Source organism: Sapajus apella, unplaced genomic scaffold (assembly GCF_009761245.1).
Source record: "Sapajus apella isolate SASKATOON/1434 unplaced genomic scaffold, GSC_monkey_1.0 scaffold222, whole genome shotgun sequence".
Classification (NCBI taxonomy): domain Eukaryota; kingdom Metazoa; phylum Chordata; class Mammalia; order Primates; family Cebidae; genus Sapajus; species Sapajus apella.
This window is the reverse complement of record NW_022437162.1, coordinates 303868-330976: the sequence shown is the minus strand read 5'-3', so window position 1 is coordinate 330976 and position 27109 is coordinate 303868. Positions and strand designations below refer to the sequence as shown.

General features: G+C 36.7%; 1 protein-coding gene across 22 annotated transcripts in view; it reads left to right on the top strand.

Moving 5' to 3' along the window:
- STAU2 (staufen double-stranded RNA binding protein 2) overlaps positions 1-27109 on the top strand; it is a 342658-nt gene that overhangs the window by 233424 nt on the left and 82125 nt on the right. For 17 of the 22 annotated variants that reach the window (XM_032271043.1, XM_032271042.1, XM_032271048.1 and 14 more), the window contains one exon: positions 4867-4893. The exons of the other annotated variants lie outside the window; for them this stretch is intronic. In XM_032271043.1, the coding sequence (XP_032126934.1) occupies positions 4867-4893 (27 nt within the window). The remainder of the gene's footprint in view (positions 1-4866; positions 4894-27109) is intronic. 22 annotated transcript variants of the gene reach the window in all.

Sequence of the window (27109 nt, the reverse complement as noted above, 5' to 3'; positions counted from 1 at the left end):
TGGTCTAAGCCCTTTTCTGTCTGGCTTTAGGGAAGAGGTCTGTAGGCCAGAGTTTCCCATTGTAGAATCCTGAACTCTTACCTAGACAGTGGGCAGTCATTCAGGCTGGGTTTGCCTGGAGGTCCCCGTGGTGTCTTGGAGAGAATGCTCTATGTGTGTTTACCTTATTCATCACAACAAATGTGGTATTAGAAATTCACATTCAAATTAGTTTAATTGTCCAGAACAAAAACTTAGCTTAAATTTTCAGATACAGATTTCTTCAGCAAACATGAGCTAAGCGTGAGCAACTGTGTGTGTGGGAAAACTCCTTTAGACACCGGCGCATGCAAAGGTCACTGATTTACAGTTTTAGTCCTTGCTGAGCCAGTTGTCTTACGATATTTAGAACTTGCCAATCATTTATTTTTAAGATTGAGCTAGTGCAAGTTTTGCTCAATATTTTTCAGCATATGCTATTTGGAAATTGGTTGTATTGGTTAGTGTGTGTTATTAAAAGCCACATTCTTAGTAATAGTGCAGGAGGGTTTTGTAATCTCCTAGCTTGGTGTAACTCAGCAAGTATTATTCTTGATTCTGTCATGACACATTTTCTGTATCACTTTTAGATGTTACTGAGTATCTTTTCCTGTCTATCTCCTCTAAATGCATTAATCACCTTCTACTTACAGTCTCAAAGTCATAAACATTCTTCTCTATCTTTGTTTTCTTTTTATTCATCTTCATTCTGATTACATTGTCAGTATCACCAAATCTCACAAAGATTGGCTAAGTAGGTGTAGCTTAGTAAAAACACTATAGCTTCTAGTTTAGAGTTTGTAGTTTTTGGCTGCCTACCTTATTGTGTTGAGGTTAATCTTGAACTTACTTGCTTCATATAAATGGAAGAATGAGTTAGTAAATCAACCGCCTAACCAAGCATTAACTAGCCAGTGAAGTTTAACATATATATATTAGTATTTGCCATAATCTGACTTCTAGTCAACAAAAGCAAGATTACCACATAGAGTAAATGACTGCATATTTTATACATTACAAATGCTCTTCAACCCATCTAAGTTGAAAATATTATTAAGTAGAAAATGCATTTAATGCACCTAACCTACTGAATGTCATAGCTTAGCCTAGCCTACCTCATTAGCTGTTTTTCTCATGATCAAGTGACTGACTGGAAGATGCAGTTTGCTGCTGCCACCCAGCATCTCAAGAGAGTATGAGATGCATATAACTAGCCCAGGAAAAATCAAAATTGGAAATATAGTTCCTACTGAATGTGTATCGCCATTTTAAAGTCAAAAAATCATAAGTTGAATCATTATAAGCTGCGAAGCAATTCTACGAGGGAAAATAAGAACCAAATCTATATGTAGTATGTTTACCATATGCTAGATATTGTGCTAGGTTCTCCATATATTATTTTGCTTAATATTCAGAACAATGAGGTGTAAACTCTAGAGGTTGTATATTTCCTAAATCACCTTTAAGAGTTTATGTTCAGATTACTAAAATTAAGCTGAATTGTTTCCAATGTGCATGCTTTGACTAGAATTCAAGTCAGGCCTCTTAATGAAAGGATGTGCATGAAGTATAACAATTTACAAATCTAATGGGTATTCTATTTTTTATTAAGTTCTGCTTATAGGTTATTCTCTGATTAATTAAAAGTCTCTTTGCATGAGTAGGCTGTAATGTCTCCCAGCTAATGGTATTTTAGAACTAAGAGAGGGACAACTTTCTCACTTATTACCCCAATATATATTATCACAACAATAATATATTGATTGTAGACTATGTACAGAACTTTTGCAATACTAGATGGTCTTAAGTAATAGTATCTGTGCTCCTTGCCCTTGAGGTAATTATAGTCTAATGGAGTATATCAGCCAGGAGGCTTTTGACTACAAGTAACAGAAAACCTGACTCATACTGGTTTAAATAATAAGGAACTTTGGTATCTCATGTAGCAGGAAGTTCAAAGGAAGGGTGAGCTCCAGGGTTGATTGATAAAACAGCTCAATGATGTCAACAAGGACTCAGGTTATTCCCATTTCCTAGCTCTGCCATCCTCCACTTCATCCTCTGACTCAGAAAGATGGCCACAGGAGTTCTCTGTGTCATGTGCAGTATAACCACATCTAGAAGGAGAGAGCTGACCTTCTTGTGTTCTGGGCAAAAACGTCTGTACCAGGAACCCCTCCAGCTATCTTTCCCTCATAATTTATAAGCCTGGGTTGGGTTGGTCATGTGCCCATCTCTACACCAGTTGCTGGCAAGAGAAGTAACCACTTCTGGTTTAAATGCTTGGGGTTAAGTAGTTGTTGAGGAATCAACCACAGGGACTACTACATAAGACATTAAGTGTCACATATGTAATTGTAAATTTCCTGGTAGCCACATTTTACAAAGTCAAAAGAAACAGTTAAAATTAATTGTAATAATATTTTATGTAACCCAATATATCTAAAGTATCATTTCAGCATATCATCAACTTTTAAGATTATTGAGATACTATTCTTTCATACTTGAAATCTGGTATGTATTTTACACTTATAGAACATCAGAAACTATTACATTTCCGGTGCTCAGTAGCCACATGGGTGTTGGATGCACAAGTCTACAGGATGAAATCTCAGGAAATTATGATTTGGTTCTTTGCCTGTGTCTCCAGTCTCATCTTTTACCATTCACCCTGTACTTACACCCACACTTTATGCTCTAGTGGTCCTGAGTTACCGCATTTCATGCTCTGATATCTGTACCTTTGCGTATGCTGTTCCCTCTGCCTGGCCCATTCTCTCATTGCTCATAGGGGGATTTTAACTGTTCTATGAGATTCAACCAAGATGTCACTCCAGTCAGTAGGCTTCCCTAAGCCAAGAGAGCGTTAAAACTCTGCTTCCTTTGTGCTCTATCTGTACTTCGTACATTATCCCATTGTGACACTTATCAAACTGTTTCACATGATTTTTTTCATGTTGGTCTATCCCACTGGCAGTAACCTCCTTGAGGTCCAGGGCGGAGTCTTATTCACTTCAGTATTCTCAGTGTTTATGCTTTTGCACTTAAGAGGCACTTGATATATGTTTATAGGATGGGATTAAATTAATTTCTAAGAAAATTAGATTGGTAGAATTCATTTGGTAAAATTAGTGAGAGAAATAGAATGTTTGACCTAGTAAGCTTTCTCTAGTGGTGGCCTTGTAAGGACACTTTTTTGTGAAAGAATCCCAGAGCTTGATCTCAGTGTAGACACATACTCTAAATACATGTAACTGCCCTTAGGAGTCCATCCTATATCTCCATTAGTTCTTTTATCTGTTTATAACTTTTTATTGTTCTAACCTGTTTTGCATATGAGTACATTTTTCATGGTGTCCTAAATTACTTTCTTCAAATACCAGGGGCTTCCTCCTTATTCTAGCAATGGAATATACAAGTCACTATTCACCAAATAGTGTCATTTGTGACTGCATTCCTCAGAGTCTAAAGAGACACAAACATCATAGGTTTGAGCAAGAATTTACCAAGACAATGAAGTTTTTTACTAATATAAAAGACATACTTAACTGACATTGCATAATAACAGATCCCACGTCATCATACTAGGGTCCACTGCAGTGATTCCTGGCATTCTTTGTTTGAGGTAGATTCAGTGCAGGTTTTGAACTTCAGTGTCTTTGCTTGCTGTGTACATCAGCAGTGCCAAGTGCTGTGGGGTATGGAAAGATTGCGTATGATCACTGCCGCTGGCAACTTCCAGGAGGTCCTGGAGCTGCCAAAATTCAAAATGTAACTTGATTTTTGTTTACTTTTTATGACTTAGAGTGCTAAGAGAGATATATTAAAAAAGAACATCAACTTTAATGTTTGTTTTGGGAAAGTGCTTTCATATTTGTTGACTTTTTTTTTATATATTTCAAAATGTGTCCTCCCTCTGAAACTTGTCCCTTGATTTTAGAAATAAAATGTCTTCTGCTGACATTTAACTTTATCATATAAAATTTTCATTTTACACAAATTATATCTTATAGTTAAGGAATTTAATCATATCTTCAAAAAAATATTACAGCAGGAAAAGTCAACAGGAGCTTCTCACCACTGGATAGATATTATTCTATCTAAATAATAGACTAAAAATAAATAGACTCTGGTCAAAAATAAGAGTCAGTAAACTATGGCCTGTGAGTCAGTTTCAGCCCACCACCTGAACTAAGAATGGGTTTTACATTTTGAAATGGTTGAAAAATATCACAAGAAAAATGATATTTCATAACATGTGAAAATTATATGGAATTTGAATTTTAGTGCCTATAAATACAGCTTTACTGGGACACAGCCACAACCATTGATTTTGATATTGCCTGTGGCCACTTTCACACTATGATGACAGATAAGTAGTTATGACAAAGACCTTATTGCCTGCAAATCCTAATTTACTGTCTTTTTACAGGAAAAGTTTGCCAGTTCAATCCTAGGATTAGAAGGAAGAAGCCTTAAGCATTCTCTTTCTGAATTTTGTATCAAATATTTCCTTAAACATGGTTATTCACAGTCCATTCTCTTTTGGAAAGAAGCCAGTTTTCTGGAAATATTGCCCATTTTATAGCACAATTAGTTGTGACTATGAGTTTTGAGTTTATTTACTCTGCAGTGGAAACTAGTTTTATTTTCTGAAGGAATAATAAATAAGACTCTTCATTAGTATTTATCAGAGCACTAAAAGAGGGTTTGCCTATGGCAAAGGTTACTTTTCTCTCCTTGCTGAAATTCCATTTAGAAACACTTCTGAGCTGAACTTTTTTTTTTTAAGTAATAAAGAATATTCTGCTATTTCCATAGCAGAATCTTTCACTTTGTTCATTTCAGATGTATAAGCAGTTTCCAGAACCAACAGTAAGTTATAGGGGAAGGTGGTGGGAAGATTGAATATTGTGTATTTTATAACTGACTTATAATTTCATTTATGCTTAGAACAGCATGACCACATTTCTGAGAGGTTGCATATATCCAATGACATTTTGCACATAAGTGACTTACTAATTTGAGCTATAAAATAATTTTGGACTAGAGTCAAAACCCACGAACTTACTTACTGCTTTCCTTCTTCCACTTTTTTTACCTGAAATAATGAATAACAACTATTTTAATCAGCAAAAAGTGTGAAATTTTAGGATTAAAAAACCCTGACTTATCACATTAAAAAAGACTTAAAATGTGGTTATTTAATCTGTACCTCAGTTTATCTGTAGCTTGATGTTTCATAACAGGTTACTTCTGAAGATAATTTTATGTTCATGATCTCATAGAAGACAAAGTATAAATAGAACCCAAAGTGCTTTCTAGATTTTCTAGTAAGTTTTGTTCAGTTTTGGACCTGCACATATGCTCCTTATTGGTAGTTCCTTCATTTTTATTTGTTTATTTTTTGGGACAAGAACTCACTCTGTTGCCCGGGGTGGAGTGCAGTGGCACAATCATAGCTCACTGTAACCTCAAACTCCTGAGCATAAGCAATTCTCTCACTTTAGCCTCCTGAGTTGCTGGGACTACAGGCACAAGCCAGTATGCCTAGTAAGCTAATTTCTTTTTTTAGTTCCCCAGGCTGGGTCTAGAACTCCTGGGCTCAATTGATCCTTCCACCTCAGGCTCCCAGAGTGATGGGATTACAGGCATGTGCCATCATGCCTGGCCATTTTCTTCTGTTTAAATTCAGTATTCTAATTCTCAGTGTCTCCTCTAAATTAAAAATATTTAGGTAGGAATTTACTATTCCTACTATTCTGAATGTCACTGTGTTTGATGTTGATTTGAAGATCATTGGGGAAATATTCTAAAAACCTTTCTGTTAACAGTTCACTACTAATGAATCAAACCAGATATATTATTAAACCAATAAATGCCATATGTGTATAATTGGCTAAATAGATGTGAAGGTTACAGTGGAAAACTGTTGCCTATATAGACTTTTTTTAAGTGACGATCAATGGAATATAGTTCCCTAGGCCACGGAATTGAGAGCATTATTGCCCACTGGAGGTCACTTTTACAACCTAAAGAGTATTACCTTCCTCATAAACTTAAATTATGGTGTTGTGTATGATTTATTACACTATTTAAAACTGAAAAGCGGTAACCTTCTCTCCCTTAGCAATACACCTTCAATTAAATCATGCCTCTCCCCATGTCCAAAATTCCTCTTTAGGCAAACCAGTTACTGGTTATTTTTCAAAATTTTCAATATTATTCTTTCATTGCTAATAGTTATTTGGCCTGCTCTCTTCGTTTCTGAGTTGGCACTGAATGCCTTTTCAGATTGCATATTTTTTTAATACTCTGTAGTTAATTGGCTTCTCTTTTGTATCCTCTGATGGAAGAAATTTAAAGGCATTTTTAAACCCCCAAATATTTAACATATGTGAATTTAAATTTTAAGGGCAAGGTAGTGATTAAAAAATGTCTTCTGTTACGCTTCACAGATGAAACAGTGATAACGTAGATGAAACAGGTTGCTAACAGCAAACCTAGGTCAGGGTCTCTACTGTTGGGTAAGAAGAATCACTGCTCTAGAATCGGGCATAGTGGCTGGTGGCCTGTAATCCCAGTACTTTGGGAAGCCAAGGCGGGCAGATTGCTTGAGCCCAGTAATTCACAACTAACCTGGGCAACATGGCAAAACCCCATCTCTACAGAAAATACCAAAAAATTAGTCAGGCGTGCTGGTGTGTGCCTGTAGTCCCAGCTACTCCAGAGGCTGAGGTGGGAGGATTGCTTGAGCCTGAGAGTTCGAGGCTTCAATGAGCTGTGATCACATCACTGCACTCCAACCTGGGTGACAGAGTGAGACCCTATTTCCAAAAAAAACACACAAAAAAGAGTCACTGCGCTATCAAGACCCACATTTAAATGTCTTACTCTAAAAGACTGATGGGCTTCCTCCTTGGCTTATCTAACCTAACCTGCAGAGAGGTCACGCCTTCACATAGGTTCCTGCCATAAGAAACATAAGAAATATAAGAAGTTCTTCAGGCCAGGCACAGTGGCTCACACCTGTAATCCCAGCATTTTGAGAGGCCAAAGCAGGCATATAGCTTGAGCCCAAGAGTTTGAGACCAGGCTGGTCAACGTTGTGAAGCCTGAAATAAATTTTTTTCAAAAGCTGAATGTGGTGATGTGTACCTGTAGTCTCAGCTACCCAGAAGGATGAGGTGGGAGGATTGCTTGAGCCTGGAAGGTGGAGATTGCAGTGAGCCTCGTGATTGCACCACTGCACTCCACCCTGGGCGACAGAGTGAGACCCTGTCTGAAAAAAAGAAATTTTTTCAGCTCAGGGAGAAGGTTGCCTTGAGGTCAGAGTCACCTTGTTGATACATTTCTGCTTCCTAGACAACTGTTTGCTGGGATCCTCACCTAGAATTTCCTTACTGTTTGGCTTGTTCCACCTACTTAATTTGAACTCTGACTTCCGGTTACTTCCCTAGGGTTTGTCTTGGCCTACAGGTACTTTTGTACTCTGTGATCTTGTGCTGTTTAGCTGATGCTTGACACTGGCTTATGACTATTCTTGTCTGCACTTTACATTTCAGGGACTTACTCTCATATTTTTCTCCAAATCCAAAACTGCTGAAGGTTGACAGAATTCCACTTTACAGATATTCTATAGCCATTATGAAATCCAGAAAGTATCAGTCTACTTGCTGGCAGAACTGACATTCAATCTGTCCACTGATACTGTTGTGCCAATTGTTTAAATGCTTTTATACCACTTGGCAAATAGCTGCTGCCTCATTCTTCACCCCCTGCCATCATGGCCTTATGTCCAGGACCTCCGGGACTTCCCATGGTCTAGGAACTAATATGTCATTATTTGGCCCAGCTGTTTTCAGGAATCTTTCTTGTTGTCCAATTTTATTGTCTGTTTTCATGCCACGCTATTAAATAGTTTTAATACTACTACTTGCAGAGGTATATGTAAGAGTTATTCAAGAAAAAAAAATCCAAAAGTGTTCATTTTCAAAGATTTTTGAGAATTTTCATTGAAGATAAAGAAACAGTTTATTCACTCGACAGTCATGTTTTAAGCACCACCTACATGTCCACCACTGTACTAGATGCTAAGAAGTATTTTCTATTTTGTAAGTAAAGGAAGTCCTAAATTAAATATAATTAAAAGTTGGAGACAAGAGTTATTTGAGAGTTTTCTGTAACTTGTGCTCAATTTTGCATAAACCTAAAAACTATTCTAAAAAACAAAGTCTTAGAAAAAAAATTGGAGAAAAAAATAAAACATATACAGAAAGCAATTGAGGACCAATTGCAAACCAATATGATTTTGTGCCAAAAATGTTTTAAAAATCTGCATGTGAATATTGAAGTGCTATGGAGTATAGGAATGATCAAGAACTTAAGAATTAATCTGATTAAGCTTCTTTTAGGAGTTGATGGACCAAAAATTGAAAGGCAAATCATAAGGATATTCCACATGGGGGAACAGCATGAGAAAAGGTAGAAAAATGGAAGTTGACGAAGAATATGTGGGGATAGAAAAACTCAGCTTGGTGGGAGCTCCAGACATAAATGATTGTACATGAGATCAAGGCAGTTGAATACATTCATGAAAGGTAGGCTGAGCAGTATGAAATTTATGTTCTTTGCAACAAAGTCATTCTTTATTCAGGAACAAGGGCTGTGATTATGCAGGTGTCTATAAGATCAATCTAACAGCCAGATGCAGGACTGACTGATGAGGAGTAAGGCTTCTATCATAGGAATTTCGGAATGGATACTGATCACCTTGATGGGTGTGACTCTGAAAATGACAAGAAAAGCAGCGTCTCTCCCAGAGAGCCATTGCAGAGAATCAGCAGACCTTGATTACCAGCTGAGTATGAAAAATGAAAAATAGCTTTTAAAAATAGTTCTAAAGGTAGACTACCAAAAGAACAGAGTGAGAGCTGGACTAATTCCCTTTCCAAAAAACAACAATAGAACTAGACAAAATTGTCAAAAACAGCAACTTTAGGACTCTGAAAATTGGTAAAAGACACTCAACAAATTGAGAATCATTTAATCATAGAAAATCTATAGTGCTCCAAGTAAGCTAATTAGGATTTTGTGGTGTTTCTGCCTGGGGATTCTTCCATCCCCCACCTGCCAACTCAGCACAGTAGTTCCACAAGGGTAAGGAAAGCCATAAAAACTTCAGTTTCACGGATGGAGTGGGCCTGCTTAATATGAAATGGAATGTGAAAAGCCCTGTGCCCACCGACATTATGAGTAACAGTAGCCATCTCGAAAACAGACAAGAAAGGCTAGCTAGCAACTCAGTGTGCCTGAGGTTACATTCTTAGTTGGGGCCAACAGACTAGCAGACTAGCCAGAAATTTACCAGGGAGATTTAGGAAAATGACGCAGTGATAGGGAGCCTTGATAAACTCACGAAAATGCTTAAAACACAAACACGAAAATGCTTAAAACACAAACAGGAGACAACAGAGAGGGCTCAAGCTAACTATACACCCTGGATGACTGTGAAGTCTGCACATATGCAGAGGAGATGCAAAAAGGCCTGGCAGAAAATAAATGCCAGGGCAGACTTGAAAACTGCTGAGGTGGGCTCTTCCAACCCAACCATAGACCCAAGGGCAGAGGGTAAAAGCTTTATTAGCTTAGGGTATTTGAGCATAACCACTGACTTATTATTGGCTGACCACTAAGCTCTGCAGACATGGGAGTGACCCCAAGAAATTAGGTTTAAATATGAAAATGAAAATATGTTTTAAAAAATTAAGCAGAGAGACAAGCAGCCATGCACTATGAAGGAGATGAATTCCACAGATTTAGTTTAGGCAAGTTTGTAGACGAATAAAGAAAACCACATCAAGAACAAAATCCTGAGGGAAGAATGTCAAAATCCAGAGTTAGTACAATATTGTACCAAAAATTGAGGCTTAAAAAATTACAAGATTTTTAAAGAAAGGAAAGGGTGACCAATACTTAGGGGGAAAAACAGTGAGTAGAAACTGAGTGTTTCTGAATGGGCTCAGATGTACTATGCAGACAGATACTTCAGAGCAGCTAAAACATGTTCAAGGAATTAAAGAAAACCATGCTTAAAGGATTAAAGGAAAGTATAACAACAATGGCTCAACAAATAAAGACACTCGAGAATTTATTTTAAAAATCAAATGGAAATACAGTAACTGAAATGAAAAATTCACTAGAGTAACTCAATAACAGATTTGAGATGGCAGAAGAAAGAACCCACTATAGACTTCAAGATAGATCAGCATGTAGCTTTGAAAGGGAGAAGCAAAATTTTTTTTATTTCCAGATGATGTGATCCTGTATGTAGAAAATCCTGAAAAATACCCACCCCCACAGACATACACACACACACACACTCCCTATTAGAAGTAATAAACAAGTTCAGTTACAGGCAGGATACAATTTACAGATGAATATACAAAAATTTGTTGTATTTGTATATACTGGGAAAAAAATTCAAAAATGAAATTAAGACCATTTCATTCGCAATAGCATCAAAAAGAATAAAATACTTAGGAATCAGTTTAAAACACAGAGGTGCAAGACTTGTACATAGAAAACTAAAAAACACTGCTAAAAGAAATTAAAGATCTAAAATAAATGAGAGGTGTTCAATGTTCATGGATTAGAAGAACGCTTAGTGTTAAGTTGGCACTTTTTTCTTAAATTGATCTATAGATTTAATACAATCCCAATTGGAATCCCAGCAGTACATTGACAAGCTGATCCTAAAATGTATATGGAAATGCAAAGAGACCAGAATAGCTAAAACAGTTTTGAAAAGGAAGAACAAAATTGAAACATTTACACTACTGAATTTTAAATTTTACAGTACTCAGTGGCATAAGATAGACATGTAGATCAATGAAACAGAATTGAGAGTCCAGAAATGAACTTTCATATTTATTTTTTATCTTTTTAAAAAATATTTTTTTTGAGAGGGAGTCTCGCTCTGTCACCCAGGGTGGAGTATAATGGTGTGATCTCTGCTCACTGCAACTTCCGGCTCCTGGGTTTCAAGTGGTTGTCCTGCCTCAGCCTCCTGAGTAGCTGGGAGTATAGGCGTGCACCACCATGCCCAGCTAATTTTTGTATTTTTAGTAGAGACGGGGTTTTACCATGTTGGTCACGCTTGTTCTCAAATAGGCTTATTAGCCTCATAATCCACCCGTCTCAGCCTCCTAAAGTGCTGGGATTACAAACATGAGCCACCGCACCTGGCCTTCAATTTTCAACAAAAGTGCCAAGGAAATTTAATCAGGAAAGAAGAATAATTTCAACAAAGGGTACTGGGAAAGTAAAATATTCATATGAAAAAGATGAATTTGGAGCCTTACCTCATACCATATGCAAAAATTAACTCAAAATAGATAATAGATAGTAAAACCTAAAACTGTAAAACTTCTTAAAGAACCATAGGAGAAATGTTCATGATCTTGGGTTAGGTGAACAGTTTTTAGATACAAAAGCATGATCCATAAGAGAAGAAATTGGTAAATTAGACTTTACCAAAATTTAAAACTTTTGTGCATTAACAACACCATTAAGAAAATGAAAATTGAGAGCCACCTCATGGTGGGGCACCAGCTGCCACCCACATGGGAGGGGCGGAAAAGTGGGAGATGAGGTTGTGGGCAAAGACAAGCACAGGGAGCAGTGGCTCCTCTTGCTGTACCTGTCCCACATCCAGTCATTATGAAGAGCTCCCCCATGGTGTTAAGCATCAACCTGGAAGTGCTGGTGCTCCCGGCCAAGGCCACGAAACTCTTTAAATCTCTAGCCACCTATTCCTACAGACATGACAGTGGAAGGAGGAAAGCACTAACAGTGATTTAGCAAATACAGCTGAGGAATCAGAAAATTTTCAGTTTCTTGAAGGTTTATTATTGCCAAAGAAGGTTTTCACTGGTAAATACCTGAAAGTTCTTAAAGAGGAAAAGAGAAAAGAAGAAGAGGTTGGGGGTAGGGAATGACTATGATGGTAAAAGTGAGTTGATGAAGGTGAATACTAAAAAAAAGTGAAATGCTTTATCAGTCTGCTGTGGACCTGTCTAGATTAGCTCCGTTGCTTAGAAGTAAGCAAAAGACTGCATGTTTAGTCTCCTCACTTTTTCATGTCCAGCAGGTTGTGTCCCTTCATGGATAAGACAGAGCATCTCATGCGCTGACACCACAAGTAGCCAAAGAGGAAGAACCCAGAGAGCAGCCTCTCTTTGATGAGCCCACACTGCACTTGGGGGTCACCAAGAACATTGCCCACATAGGCAGGCACTGGCAGTTGATCTGCTGCAGTTCCAAACTGCATGACAGAGATGATTCTGCTTAACTTTTAAATTTACAAATAGATTTGAAGAGCTTCTAAATATCAGTTGTGCAAATCCATTGATATGGTTTGGCTGTGTCCCCACCAAAATCGCAGCTTTAATTGTAGTTCCTGTAATCCCCACATGTCATGGGAGGGACCAGGTGAAGATAATTGAATCACGGGGGCAGGTTCCCCCATCCTGTTCTCGTGATGTGAGTGAGTTCTAAGGATGTCTCTCCTGAGAAATCCATTTATGAATGGATTTATAAGGGGCTTTCCCCTTCATTGGGCACTCATTCTTCTTGCTACTGCTCTGTGAAGAAGGATGTGTTTGCTTCCCCTTCTGCCACAATTGTAAGTTTCCTGAGACCTCCCCAGTCATGCTAAACTGTGAGCCAATTAAACCTATTTCCTTTATAAATCATCCAGTCTCAGATGGGTCTTTATTAGCAGCATAAGAACGGACTAATACATCCACATATGTATACTTTGAAATTATTGTAAACAACTTATTTAGCAAAATACATAGTTTATAGGTAATGTGTTACATTTGAATTGTACTATTTATACAAATTTGACTATTTGTCCAAATATTAATTTTTTTTCTCTAAACAAATATACTTTCCTATTAAAGATTTGTGCATATTTCTACACTAAAATGCTGTATGGAACTAGTTATAGCGCCCTCTATTGTTCTAATGCTTGCTTACTACCTGAGAATTTTGTGAAATTTGAAAACAAGCATTTCTAACAGTTTTCTTCCAAGAGAAAAATTACAAGTCAAATTATCAAATCAAATACAAAAAGAAATTACTTCTGAGGCAGGAGAATTGCCTGAACCCGGGAGGTGGAGGTTGCAGTGAGCGGTGAGCCGAGATTGTGCCACTGCACTCTAGCCTGGCGCCTGGTGACAGTGAGACTGTGTCAAAAAAAAAAAAAAAATTACTTCTGCATAAGCATATTGTTCTTAATTTTTCTTTTTTACCTTTTGGATATAGAAGATATCTCTCATCTTACTGTTCTTTAATTCCCCAGTAATTGTTGCTACTGTCTACCAGAAAAAAACATAAACCCTATATTTTTTTTACATAAGGAAAATATTTGGCTCCTGTCTTTTCAGTATCTTTCTCTTAAAAAAAGAAAGTTATGATTTACATACAGTAGTCACCCTTTTTAATATCTAATCGGTGAATTTTAAAAAATGCAAGTTATATAACTAATCAATACACAAAACAGTTGCATCACCCAAAATATACCCTCTACCCCCTCACAATTATTCTCTTCCCCACCCCTGGCAGCCACTGATGTTTTCTCTCCCTCTTGCTTTTAAAAACTTTTTTTTTAAATAAAATATTTAAAAATTTTAAAAAGCCACCGATTAGAGGAAAATATTTACAAATTATATATTTGATTAATGAATTGTACCTAGTTTATATAAAGAGCTCCTATAACTAAATAATTAGAAGACAACCCAATTGAAATTAATAAATGATATGAATAGACAGTTCACCAAAGAAAATATACAGTTGGCTAATAAGCACCTGAGAAGATGCTAAATGTCATTGGCCATCAGGGAAATGCAGAGTAAAATCACAGTAACACCATTTCACACCCACTAAGATGACTGTACTCAAAAAGACTATAACAATGTTGGTGAAGATGTGGAGAAACTTTATATAGGAAACTTACAGATTGCTGGTAGGAATGTACAGCCATTTTGGAAAACAGTCTGGCAGTTTCTTAAAAAGTTAAACATAAATTTACCTCGTGATCCAGCAGTTTCACTCAAGGTATTTACCTAAGAAAAATTAACATGTTTACACAAAGAGTTGTATATAAATAATAGCGGCAGCATCATTTATAGTAGTCAAAAATTGGAAACAATTCAAATGTCCACCAACTGATTAATGGATAACAAAAATGTCATATATCCATATAATGGAATATTACTCAGCAATGAAAAGGAACTGCTGCACTATTTTGAATTACATCAATATTACAACAAGGATGAACTGAACATGCTATATTAAAAACAGACGAGACAACATATTGTATGATTACATATATATGAAATTTCCAGAAAAGGTAAATTACAGGCATAGCTTGTTTTATCGTGCTTTGCCTTATTGTGCTTTGCAGACAGTGTACTGTTTACCAGTTGAAGGTTTATGAAAACCCTGTGTCGAGCAAGTCTATCAGCACCATTTTTCCGACCACATGTGTTCACTTCATTCTTTGTGTCACATTTTGGTAATTCTTGAAATATTTCAAACTTTTTTATGATTATTATATCTGTTATGGTAATCTGTGATCAGTGATCTTTGATGTCACTATTGCAATTGTTTTCGGGTGCCACAAATCATGCCCATATAAGATGGTGAACCTAATAAATGTTTTGTATCTTCTCACTACTCCACTGACCACCCATTCCCCCACCTTTCTCCCTCATCTCAGGCCTCCCTATTCCCTGAGACATAACAATATCGAAATGAGGCTAATTAATAACCCTACAACATTCTCTAAGTGTTCAACTGAGAGTTTCATATTGCTTGCTTTAAATCAGAAGCTAAAAAGGATTAAGCCTAGTGAGGAAGGCATGTCAAAAGTGGAGAGGGGCCAAAAGCTAGGCCTCTTGCACCAAATAGCCAAGTTGTGGATGCAGAAGAAAAGCTCTTGAAGGAAATTAAAAGTGCTACTCCGGTGACTACACAAATGATAAGGAAGCAAAACAGCCTTATGGCTGATATGGAGAAAGCTCAAGTGGTCTGGACAGAAGATCAAACCAGCCACAGCATTCTCTTAAGCCAAAGCCTAATCCAGAGCAAGGCCCTAACTCTCTTCAATTCCATGAAGACTGAGAGAAGTGAGAAAGCTACAGAAGAAAAGATAGAAGCTAGCAGACATTGGTTCATGAGGTTTGAGAAAAGAAGCCATCTCTATAACATAAAAGTGCAAGGTGAAGCAGCAAATGCTGATGTAGAAGCGGCAGCAAGTTTTTCAGAAGATCTAGCTAAGATCGTTGAAGAAGGTAGTTATGCTAAACTAGTTTTCAGTGGAGGCAAAACATCCTTCTATTGGAAGAAGGTGCCATCTGGGATTTTCATAGGTAGAAAGGAGAAGTCAGTACTTGAATTCAAAGCTTCAAAGGACAGGTTGACTTTCTCGTTAGGGGCAAATGCATCTGGTGACTTTAAGTTGAAGCCAGTGCTCATTCCCCATTCTGAAAATATTAGGGCCTTTAAGACTAACTCTGCTCTGCCTGTGCTCTAGAAATGGAAGAGCAAAGCCTGAATTACAGGTCGTCTGTTTACAGCATGGTTTGCTGGGTATTTTATGCTCACTGTTGAGACCATATGCTCAGAAAAAAAGGGTATCTTTCAAAAGATGTTTGCTCATTGACGGTGTATCTGGTCATGCAAGAGCCATGGTGGAGATGTGCGGGGAGATGACCGTTGTTTTCATGCCTGCTAACACAGCATTCATTTTGTAGCCCATGGGTAAAGGAGTAATTTTGACTTTCAAGTCTTATTGTTTAAGAAACACATTTTGTAAGGCTATGACTTCCATAGCTAGTGATTCCTCTGATGGATCTACACAAAGTAAATTGGAAGCCTTCTGGAAAGGATGCACCATTCTGTATGCCATTGAGATACATTTGTGATTCTTGAGAGGAGGTCAGCATATCAGCGTTAACAGGGATTTGGAAGAAGTTGATTCCAACCCTCATGGATGACTTTGAGGGGGTGCAAGGCTTTGGTTAGGGAAGTAACTATTGATGTGATAGAAATAGTAAAAGAAGTAGAATTAGAAATGGAACCTGAAAATAGTGCTGAATTGCCGCAATCTCGTGATCAAACTTGAACTTCTTATGGATAGGCAAAGCGAGTAGTTTCTTCATACAGAAACTACTGATGAAGACACTGTGAATGCGTTGAAATGACAAAAAAGATTTAGAATAGTACACAAACCTAGTAGTTTATAAAACAACAGAAGGGTTTGAGAGGATAGACTCCAATTTTTTAAGACATTTCTAGTGTGGGTAAAATATCAAACAGCATTGCATACTTCAGAGAAATCTTTTGTGAAAGGAAGAGTCAGTCCATGCAGCAAATTTTATGGTTGTCTTATTTTAAGAACTCACCACAGCCACCCCAATCTTCAGCAACCACCACCCTGATCAGTCAGCAGCCATCCACACTGAGGCAAGACCCTTCACCAGCAAAAAGATTACAACTCTGAAGACTCAGATGATTGTTAGCACTTTTTACCAATAAACTGTTTTTAAGATGAAAGTGTGTACTTTTATTAGACATAATGCTATTGCACACTTATAGACCACAGTCTATGTAAACATAACTTTCATATGCACTGGGAAACAAAAACAATTGGTGATTTGCTTTTGCAATACAATTTCACTGTATTTCAGTGGTCTGGAACCTCATCTGTAATGTCTCTGAGGTAAGCCTGTATCTTCAGAAACAGAAAGCAGATCAGTGGCTGCCTTGGACGAGGAATAGGAGCAAGGGCTCACTGCAGACACGCACAGGGGAAGTTTTGTGGTGATGGAAATGTTCTCAGGCTAGATTATAGTGACATTTGCACAGCTTTCTAAATTTGCTAAAACTACTCACAATGAAACGTGTTAGCCCGTTCTTATATTGCTACAAAGAAATACCTGAGGCTGGGTAATTTCTAAAGAAAAGCGGTTTCATTGGCTCATAGTTCTGTAGGCTGTACAGCAAGGATGGCACCAATATCTGCTTGGCTTCTGGTGAGGCCTTAGAAAGGTTACAATTCTGGTGGAAGGCTAGGTGGGCGCAGGGATGTCACATGGCGGACATGGGAGCAACAGGGAGAGGGAGGTGATGCCAGATACTTTTAACAACCAGATCTCATGTGAACTGAGAACTCACCTTATCACCAAGGGGATGGTGATCCAGTTACCTCCTGCCAGGCCCTGCTTTCAGTGCTGGGGATTACATTTCAGCATGAGATTTGGAGGGGACAAATATCCAAACTGTATCAGAAGAATGTTATGGTATGGTATATTCATGTTATTAATAAAGCTGTTAAGAAGTAGCTTTCTAAAATTCTATTGTAAGGTCATTCATGATCATGGAAATTTTCATGAGCAATAATTTATTTGGGTCAGAAACTTCAAGAAATTTAGCAGACTCTCCATGGAAACTAGGAGCTTTTATATTTTGAAGAAAGAGTGGAAAAACATGTCACTATGCATTTTTAGGCCCAAACCTTCCATGTCTTTAGGGTTCTCTTGACATTTACAAGCCTAAGGACTTGAGCTGTGGTACTGTCTCCAACCTCTTACCTCTTATTTCCACTTTTTTTAAACTTGAACTTTGTGACCTGCCTTAAATTTCCCATGTTCCCGACCTCAATTCCTGTTCATTGTTATTGCTCCACCCTCTCTTCCTCATTGTGTTTCCTCCTGCCCCACCCAGTAAACTGATCCTGACTTCTGATTGTTCCTTTTGTGTGACTGTTTTATTAATTTTTATTTGCTTAAAAAATCTCTTCTGCCATTTTTAGCCCTGGGCTGCACTCTAGCTCTGATTAAGCCTTCCACACTGGCTCAAAAGGAAAGGCCATTCTTTGATTTTTTTGGAAGATGATGACTTAGGTTTTTGCCATATTAAATGTCTTCCAGAGATGATTCGGTAGACAACTGAAGATTGGAGATTAGAGCCACAGTGAGAAATCAGGGATTAAGATACAGATTTGGTCCCCACCTAAGTAGAAAGAACAGTGAGCCAAAAGATAAATCTTGTGAGATACTACAAAGTCAAGGGATAGAAAATAACTAAAAACCAGGAAAAGGCCTTTTTTTTTTTTAAGAGTTACAAATTAGAACTGTATACAAAAAGGTTTTAGTTTTACCTTGAATTCTCTAAGTTAATCATTGTAATGAATACTGGCTGCTTGAAAGAAAACCAAGAGCCATAGAATAGATCAATTTGGAGAAATTATTTAAGGTTATTTAAAAAAAATCTATGTAAAATCCTCACTAGGAAAAACAAGTGTCTTTCGTTTTGTTTTGTTTTGAATAAGCTGGTCATTAGATCTTAAAAGACAACCTTATTTATGTGAAACACACGCCCGACTATGAAACTGCCTCACCCACTAGGTGGCAAAAGTAAGCTGCCAGAGACACACCGAACAGCTGGGCTCCTAACCCTGTGGGGGCGGTTGTCACTGCTTCCTAAGTGTTGCATCCCCAAAACTGTCATTTTGAAAAATTCACACACTCTATGTGTGTGAAATGTATAGTCTATGCAGTCCTTAAAGTCTGTAAAATAAAGGAAGGAAAAGTGAGTCTGTAACTTGTGTTAATTTTTGATAGCCATATGAATATTTTGTGATAGTATTTCTTTCACATGAAACACTAAAGAAAAAATGACTGGTCATTGATAATTTTGTCTCAGGAGTACTTGGAAAATGCCAAGTATTGAAGAACTTTATTCTTCAAATTATCAGTTTGAAGAATTATCAGTTTCATTTTAAGTAAGCTGTTGTGTCTGTTAGTAGCTGGTAGGAAGCTATTAGAAGTCATTTTTAAGCTAATGTCACTTTAGGTTGCTTCCCCCTCCAGGCTTCATGAATCTGAAAAGTTTCTGGAGGTCCTTCTGATTATATGGGTCTTAGGATATGTGGAAAAATGACCTGAGACATTTATTAAGGTCACCAAATTGCTTTCATTTTAATATTGACATCAATAGCAATATCCCTCTTCTTTTTATGTCTTTTACTTTGTCCTTTTGTCTCCGGATATTTTAGAAGGGCAGCAGACTATTGCTTTCATTCTAAGAGAAGCTGACTCCCTCTCTAAGGTTGGTTAGGCCGCTGGGACTGTCAAAGAGAAATAGAGTTGCCCTGGAGGTGGTGTCCTACAAAGCCAGAAAACAGTACAAAATTTACGGGGACGTTTCTCAGTCTCAGCCAAGAGACAAATTTTCACGTTCTTCCCCTGAAGTACCTGCTCAGATATTAACATTGCATCACTTGTTTAATTATTTAATATTCTAATTTTATACTTGGTCTAAACCAAAAGTTCAAGAAGTGATTAATATTCTAATTTTAAAAAGCAGCTAGTCATTATTTATTCCGTCAACAAAATCAACTAACATTTATTTAGTATCCCTATGTGCCAAAAAAAAAAAAAAGTACTGTTGGTTTTTAAACAAGAATCAAGGCAGTCGAGTGTTTTGTTTTTGTTTTAGATAAGTAATTTGCAAATTGTAATTCACCGTTATAGGTTAATTCCATGAAAAGGAATCCTATTTTATTAATTCTTCCATTCCAGGCTTCTCAATTTATGTAGATGATAGAACTCCCAACAGAGAATCATGTATCATCCCAGGAAATGAGCCTTACTATTACTTTAAGCCTCATTGATTTGGAGGTTTTAAAATTTGACCACTTCAATAGGGTGGTAAAAAATATATATTCAGCAAAACTTCATTATAAAGCACTTCGGTGTACTATGTATTCATTTACGTTTTATGCCAAATGATATCTCCCATATACACTGTGCTATGCAGCGTGTCTTTTCCACAGCTGTGAGGGAACCTATCATTCAGACCTTTTACTTAGCTCCCAACATCAGTCTTGTTATGGGCTTCTACTGTCTCCTTTTATGAATGAGACTGACCTCTATTCTTACCTCCAATCAAATTTATAACTTAAGATATTAATCATTCCTATTGTTTGCTTTTGAAAGGAGATTGCAGGCAATAACAATTTTTTCCACTGGTTTCTATGGCGATAGCTCAAATAAGAATAAATCCAAAATTTTAAATTGTGATAACATAAAAGTGAATTATTCAATAAACCTTTATTGAATATCTGCCTCATGTAAGCCAGTGTGACAATATGTGCCCATGTGGATTTTAAAGCATGTATAAAAAATGGATGCTGTCCCTAAAATTAAATTATAATTAGAAGAAAATCTGTAATGTAAACAACAATATGTAACTGGCCTATAAGATATATAAGCAAAATGCTTAAGTCATTTTAGAGATGGGGCAGGAATGATTTTCACTAAGAAAATTTTATGCCGAAGATGGCCTTTGAAGGATGAACCAGGGCTCCCTCTAGGCAACAGAGAAAAAAGTCATTTAATAAAAGGCATTTGGGCCTTTTACTAGCTAGAGCTAACATGGGCCCAGACACTGAGTGGGGAGGTGCAAGGTCATTTATTTGACAGACCTTTTCATTGAGGTATAGCGTTGATCTCTGGATATTAGTGGAAACAAGGGTTAGAATGTGAGGTACAGGTCAGACAGTGTAGCGTCTTAGACCCTAGGATGACGAATTTGAATTCTATCCAGTAGGTCAAGGGAAGTTAAGAAAATTTTCAAGCATTATGGCTAATGTACTGGTATAGGACGTGTACAACAGTTAGGTGAAGCAAGAGTTAAGTTAGCAAATTCATTTGAGGAATGTCTTTTCTGGTGCTTCTGCAATTCTGTGGAATAGGTATCATAATAATATTCTGTTGGTAACATTTATTATAAATGGTTCAAATCAATAAGTTTTATTTAATTGGGAACATATATCCTAAAATATTATGTTATAAAGGAAAATCTTACTGTAACTTCATGGGTGTTAGTTTTATTTAATTGGGAACATATATCCTAAAATATTATGTTATAAAGGAAAATCTTACTGTAACTTCATGGGTGTTAGTTCTGCCCAATTATTAGCCATTAAAAAATCCAATTTTAAGAAAATGTTTTCCACAAATTAGGTAATTTGGATCCTGGGTTTTTTGAATACCAGCAGAAGGAGCCCTAAGAAGCATCTCCTGTGTCCTACTTCTGCACACACACTGTACCCCCAAGTGGCTAACAGAAATGGAAACCTGCTTTCTTTCTCCTCTCCAAATAGGTACTTTCTCAGGATTAGCTGCTCCTGGAGAAGAAGCAATAGACAATTGAAAACATCTTAATTTACATTTATATTTTGGTTGAATTTGTGAGCCAAAAGAGCAGTTGACAGATGTCTTGGCCAATAAATAATAATTTTATTAAACTTGCTTTTGGAAATACTTGTTGAATTTTATCCTTTTTTTTTTTTTCATTAAGGCCAAAATTATGAATTCTATGATGGGCAAGGGAGAACAAAGGCAAAGAGAAGTCCAAGATTCTTTCACCAGAAAAACATGTTAACATCATAGTAGAATATGCTCAGGAAGCTCTGACCTAAGCTTTTACCTTTAGAGGTTTAGAGTCTGGGAAATGTTTTACTTACACATACTGGGGAAGATTTATAGAGAAGTGAAATGTACTAGTACACTTTCATAGATAAGGCATCTGGAGTGTGTGTATATAGGGTGTATAACATAATACCAACAAATGTAATAGATATTTAAAATTTTAAGATGTCAAATATAAATATACAATTCTAAAATACATCATAATTTGCCATTAATATCTGTTTTCTTTATATAGAGATGTATTTCCATTTAAAAGCCTAATGTTACTCAAGATAAATTTTGAAGGCCTAAAATACGTCATTCTCTTTTTCTTATTAAATCACATTTTAATGAGAGTTCAGTACTTTTATTTAGTAAATATTCAACTGGGAGGGTTTCTGCAGCTTTTTTTTAAGTAGGAAAGTTTGCACAAAAGAAGTATTTTCTTATTACCAAATTAGTTACTTTGAAGTATCTGGCAGATTACATCAGTCTCTTATTTGAATTGGTACTACAGAAGACATCTATTGTACATCATTAGTGATGCATTAAATTGGTTATTTATGTTTTAAAATCTAAGCATAGTAGAATCTTTTGTGTTTGCCTTCGAAGACTGCTTTTATAATACAACATTTTGAAATGAGTAAAGTTGTCCTTTTGGTTTAGTTAATGCATCATTGGAGAACTTAAAGATTTTAGCCTCTACCCACTCATCTCCTTGTTTAGCAGAATGTGAGAAAATTATGCAAATTCCTTTGTATTTTAATGAAAAAGTGTTACTTATTATTTGTGTAATCACTTTAATATTCGGAGGTAAGAAAATAATAAAACAGAAGACATTGATCATACCATTAGTCTTAATTTAGTCTTCTAAACATTTAAACAGAGTAAGTTTAAAATATGCTGTGCAATTTTATCATGTTCATATAACATTGGTCTTTTCTTATTGCCACTAAGATCATATGGTTATTTTTAAAATTGAAAATATAACTAGCAGAAATCACATTTTCAACTATTTTTTTTAGTGTACCAATGATGAAAAACAGGGCCAACAATATTTTTTTTACTAATCACTGGCAGAAATGAGCATATTTTGTTAAAGGTTTCACACAAAATACTGTGTAACTTAATGCTAGGGATAATTTAACTACAGTGAGCCCTCAAATCTGTGGATTCAAATAACCAGTGATCAAAAATAATTGGAAAAAAAATTCACAAAGTTTCAAAAAGCAAAACTCGAATTTGCCACGTGCCAAGTAGTGTGTTGAATCCATACCAATGAAGTGGTATGTAGGCATTGTATTAGGTATTATAAGTAATCCAGAGATAATTTAAAGTATATGGAAAATGTGCATAGATTATATGCAAATGTTATGCCATTCTACGTAAAGGACTTCAGCATCTGTGGATTTTGGTATCCATGGGCATTTCTGGAACCAATATTCCATTGCTTCTGAGAAACCCCTATATAGGAATAGTTTGAACTTTTTGCTTGCTTAATGACTAAATATATACAGGACCATAATAGCTTGACAGATAGACAGGCAAAGAATGGGTCTTATGCTTTTTTGAACCCCATATGGTACTGGACACATATATGTTATTTAATAAGGACCCTCAGTGATGACCTCATCTCTTAATTCTCTGAGAAAGTATAATATAAATAAAATAAAGGCATGGAGTCCCAGCGTCAGCTCAATCCATGAGAGCACCAATTTCTTGACTATCACTGCTTGTCTTCGACAGAGGTATTTCACTTCTGATTAGAGTTATTCCAAACCCCTGTGGTCTAGAACCCATATGCAAGGATATCTCATTTCTGGGACTTGTTTTCTCAGTAGCTGCTCTTTACCTTTATATTCTTCTCCAGTGAAAGCTCTCCCTCAACTTACAAATGTCTTCCTAATTCCAACGGTCTTCCACCTCCACCATTCTGTCTCTTTTGAGCTATTATTTTCTTCCTTTCCTCAATTGCCAACCGTTTTCTACTTTCTCACCACTTCTTCACTCTTAGACAATATAGTGAATACAGGATGGTTACCATCCCAGACACCACTGCAACTGCCCGGGCTGCAGTCACCCTTGCCCTACTGATTGCCAAATACAAAGGCCTGTGCTCAGACTTCCTCCTACCTGCCCTTTCTGCAGCATTGTCTCCCTCCTTTGTGGAGCTGCCTTTTGCCATGACTGACTTATCTCTTCCTTTTGGCTCTTTGTCTTCTGCTGGCCCCTTAAATGCTGTTGTGCCCTGGGCTTTATCCTTGATATCTTGGGTCCAGTTGGGATCTATCCACTTCCAGATAGTGCACTACTGGCCACATTTTGATGCCCTCTCAACCTGGATGTTTAGCTATGACACCATGTATCAGTTAGGGTTCTCCAGAGTAACAACCAACAGGATATGTATGTATTGCCAGAGTAGGTGGGGGTGGGACTGATTGATTTTAAGTAATTGTTGCACAAGATTGTGGGGGCTGGCAAGTCTAGAATGTATACTGCAGTTAAGTGGGGTGTAAACAGGCAGAGTTAATACTTCAGTCTTGAGTTGAAGGTGTGCCAGCAGGATGGAACTCAAGCATGATTTCTGTGTTAAAGTCTTAAGGCAGAATTCCTTCTTCTCTGGGAATCCTCAGTTTTTGCTCTTAAGGTCTTCAGCTGATTGGATAAGGTCCACTCACATTATGGAGGGTAATATGCTTTATTTGATTAGCTGATTATGTATGTTCATCACATCTGCAAGATATCTTCATCTAGGCTAGTGTTGGACCAAGCAGCTGGGCACCACAGCACAGCCAAGTTGACACATAAAATTAACCCTCACATTCCCTTAACAGTTCAATACTTATGTCTCATGGAATAGTTGAAAAACATATGGGTACAGCTTTGACACTTGGTTCATATACTCACCAGCTGGGTTGCCTTGGGCAAGTTTCTTAATCTCCCCAAATAGCAATTCCCTTGTTTACAAAATAAGAACTATAATTATTAGTCTATGTGTTTGTCTTTATGATTTTCTTTTTATGTCAGCTCCATGCCTATCATAGTGCCAGTTACACAAATACTTGATGCACAAATGAAGTGCATAATGATGAAAGCAGTAAAGAGACTTGAGTTTTGATGTCACCCCAAGGGAGAGCTAGATTTGGACTTTAGAATCAGGATAAAGTTTTTGACTCACAAAAAAGTAAACATGCATATCTACTAAATGTATAGTGTATTTATTTACCTATGGAATCAATGCAGGCCACAGTGTATACACACATATAGACTGTACTATGTACATATTCTCTATGGCCATTTGTTCAACAAACATGACTGTCTCCTAAATGCCAGGCAATGTGCTAGGCATGGGCCATACTACCTTTAGAGTTCCCTTGCCTTTGCCTTTATTATGTTCTTCACTGGTCTCTGACATGTAATAAATAATTGCCTGGAGGAATTACAGGGGACTACAGCATAGCAATAATGTTTACCTTCCTCCCCCCCCAGAAATAAGGTAAGGTTATGTGGCAGCCTGGCTCTGCTAAATGTTCATTAAATAATATAAATCATGTAGAAAGTGAACTTCATCTGACATGATTTTATCTTATTGGCAAATTTGCAAAGACAATGTGTCCTGTGCTAGATATTAAGAGATCAGCATATAATGTTGCCACCTATAAATATGTTTTATCATTACCAGCTTTCATTGTGTATTTGTTAAAACAAAATGTAGAGAATTGCAGAAACACCTTTTGTATTTTGACAAAGCATGTGAGATGTTTTATTCACTTCTTTTAAAGAAATTCTGTTACGGTAATTATAGTGATACAGAAACACTCCAGTGTGTTATTACTAGTCTGTTAAAAGTTTGAGGGGGAAAGATAAGGTTCAAAAGATTATAGTAACCTGAGGGAGAACATTTATATAATTTCTGTAAAGTTTGCTATAAAAAACGATAAGCTAGTTGAAACTATGTATGATTGTACCTGGAGATAAAGCACTTGCAGAGGTTCTATTGCAAGTGTAACTGATAACTTGAAAAGTTGTCCTGTGATGCAAGTAGGTTCTACTTCAGTCTTTATTACTGAGGGATACTTCCTAGCTAATAGCTGTTTTGGTTTTTGGTTTTTGGTTTTTGGTTTTTTTTGAGACAGAGTTTTGCTTTTATTGCCCAGTCTGGAGTGCAATGGCGCAATCTCGGCTCACCACAACCTCTGCTTTCTGGGTTCAAGTGATTCTCCTGCCTCAGCCTCCCAAGTAGCTGGGATTTGGGGCATGTGCCACCATGCCTGGCTAATTTTTTGTATATATATTTCTTTTAGTAGAGAGGAGGTTACTCCATGTTAGTCAGGCTGATCTTGAACTCCTGACCTCAGGTGATCTGCCCACCTTGGCCTCCAAAGTGCTGGGATTACAGGCATGAGCCACTGCACCCAGCCATAGCTAATAGTTTATATGTTTTTCTCAATTACGACCTGAGTATCAGCTTTTGTATCACCTGTTTTAATGAACATGGCCTTTCCCAATAATGAGTTACCAAGAATTATAATGATATTTATTATTGAATATTGATTTGCTTATACAAATGTGGTTCCCTAAAATAAAGCCCTTTAATAATCTTAATAATTTAGACTACATGAAACAAAGCAGAAATTAAATAAGCTTTATTGCCGTAGCCGTGATTTTGGATGTTTATTCACTTAAAACCAGTCTTAACGATTCTTATGATTACATAAAGATCTAAAGCTTCAGATTAAAGCCAAATCTGCATCACAGAGTATGAAATGGGGACTTGGCAATTATTTAATAGACTTAAGCCAATTTAATAGATGAAGTAATCCACTTTCTGTGAGGTTGAGTTCAGAAGATAATTGCCAGTTCTTTGCTTCTTAATGATTGTTCAATGTTAGAAAAAAAATCATCCAGAATTTTAAACTGCCAGATAAGAATTAATGAACCTTTCCTGATGAATGTAGATGTTCCATGGAAGCGTTTGATCTATGATTTTCATATACTTATGCTGAATTTTATGCTAATTTTACTAATATATTAATTTTGATAATAAAGTAATAAAAATTTAAAAACTGAAAGGACTATTAGCAACTGGCTAGGTCTGTGCTGTCCAGTACGTCAACGGTTAGCCACACGTGGTTATTGAGCATTTGAAATTTGGCTCATCCAAATTGGGATGTGTGCGCTCTAAGAATAAAATGCACACTGAATTTGAAAGGCAGCACCAAAAACAAAAGAATGTGAATGATCTCATTAATGATTTTTTATTAATTAAATGTTGAAATGGTAATATACTGTGTTGGTTAAATAAATAATATTATTAAAATTAATTTTATCTGTTTCTTTTTACTTTTTAGATGTGGCTATAAAAATTATATATGTAGCCTGCATTATATTTCTGTTGGACTGTGCTGGCCTAGATCAACACTTTTATTTCAAAGATGAGGAAATTAAAGCCCAAAGGAGTAAAGAGATTAATCTAAACATGTACAACCTATAAATGGCAGAGCTGATACCCGAACCCAGGCTTTGTGATACCTGATACAGTTCTT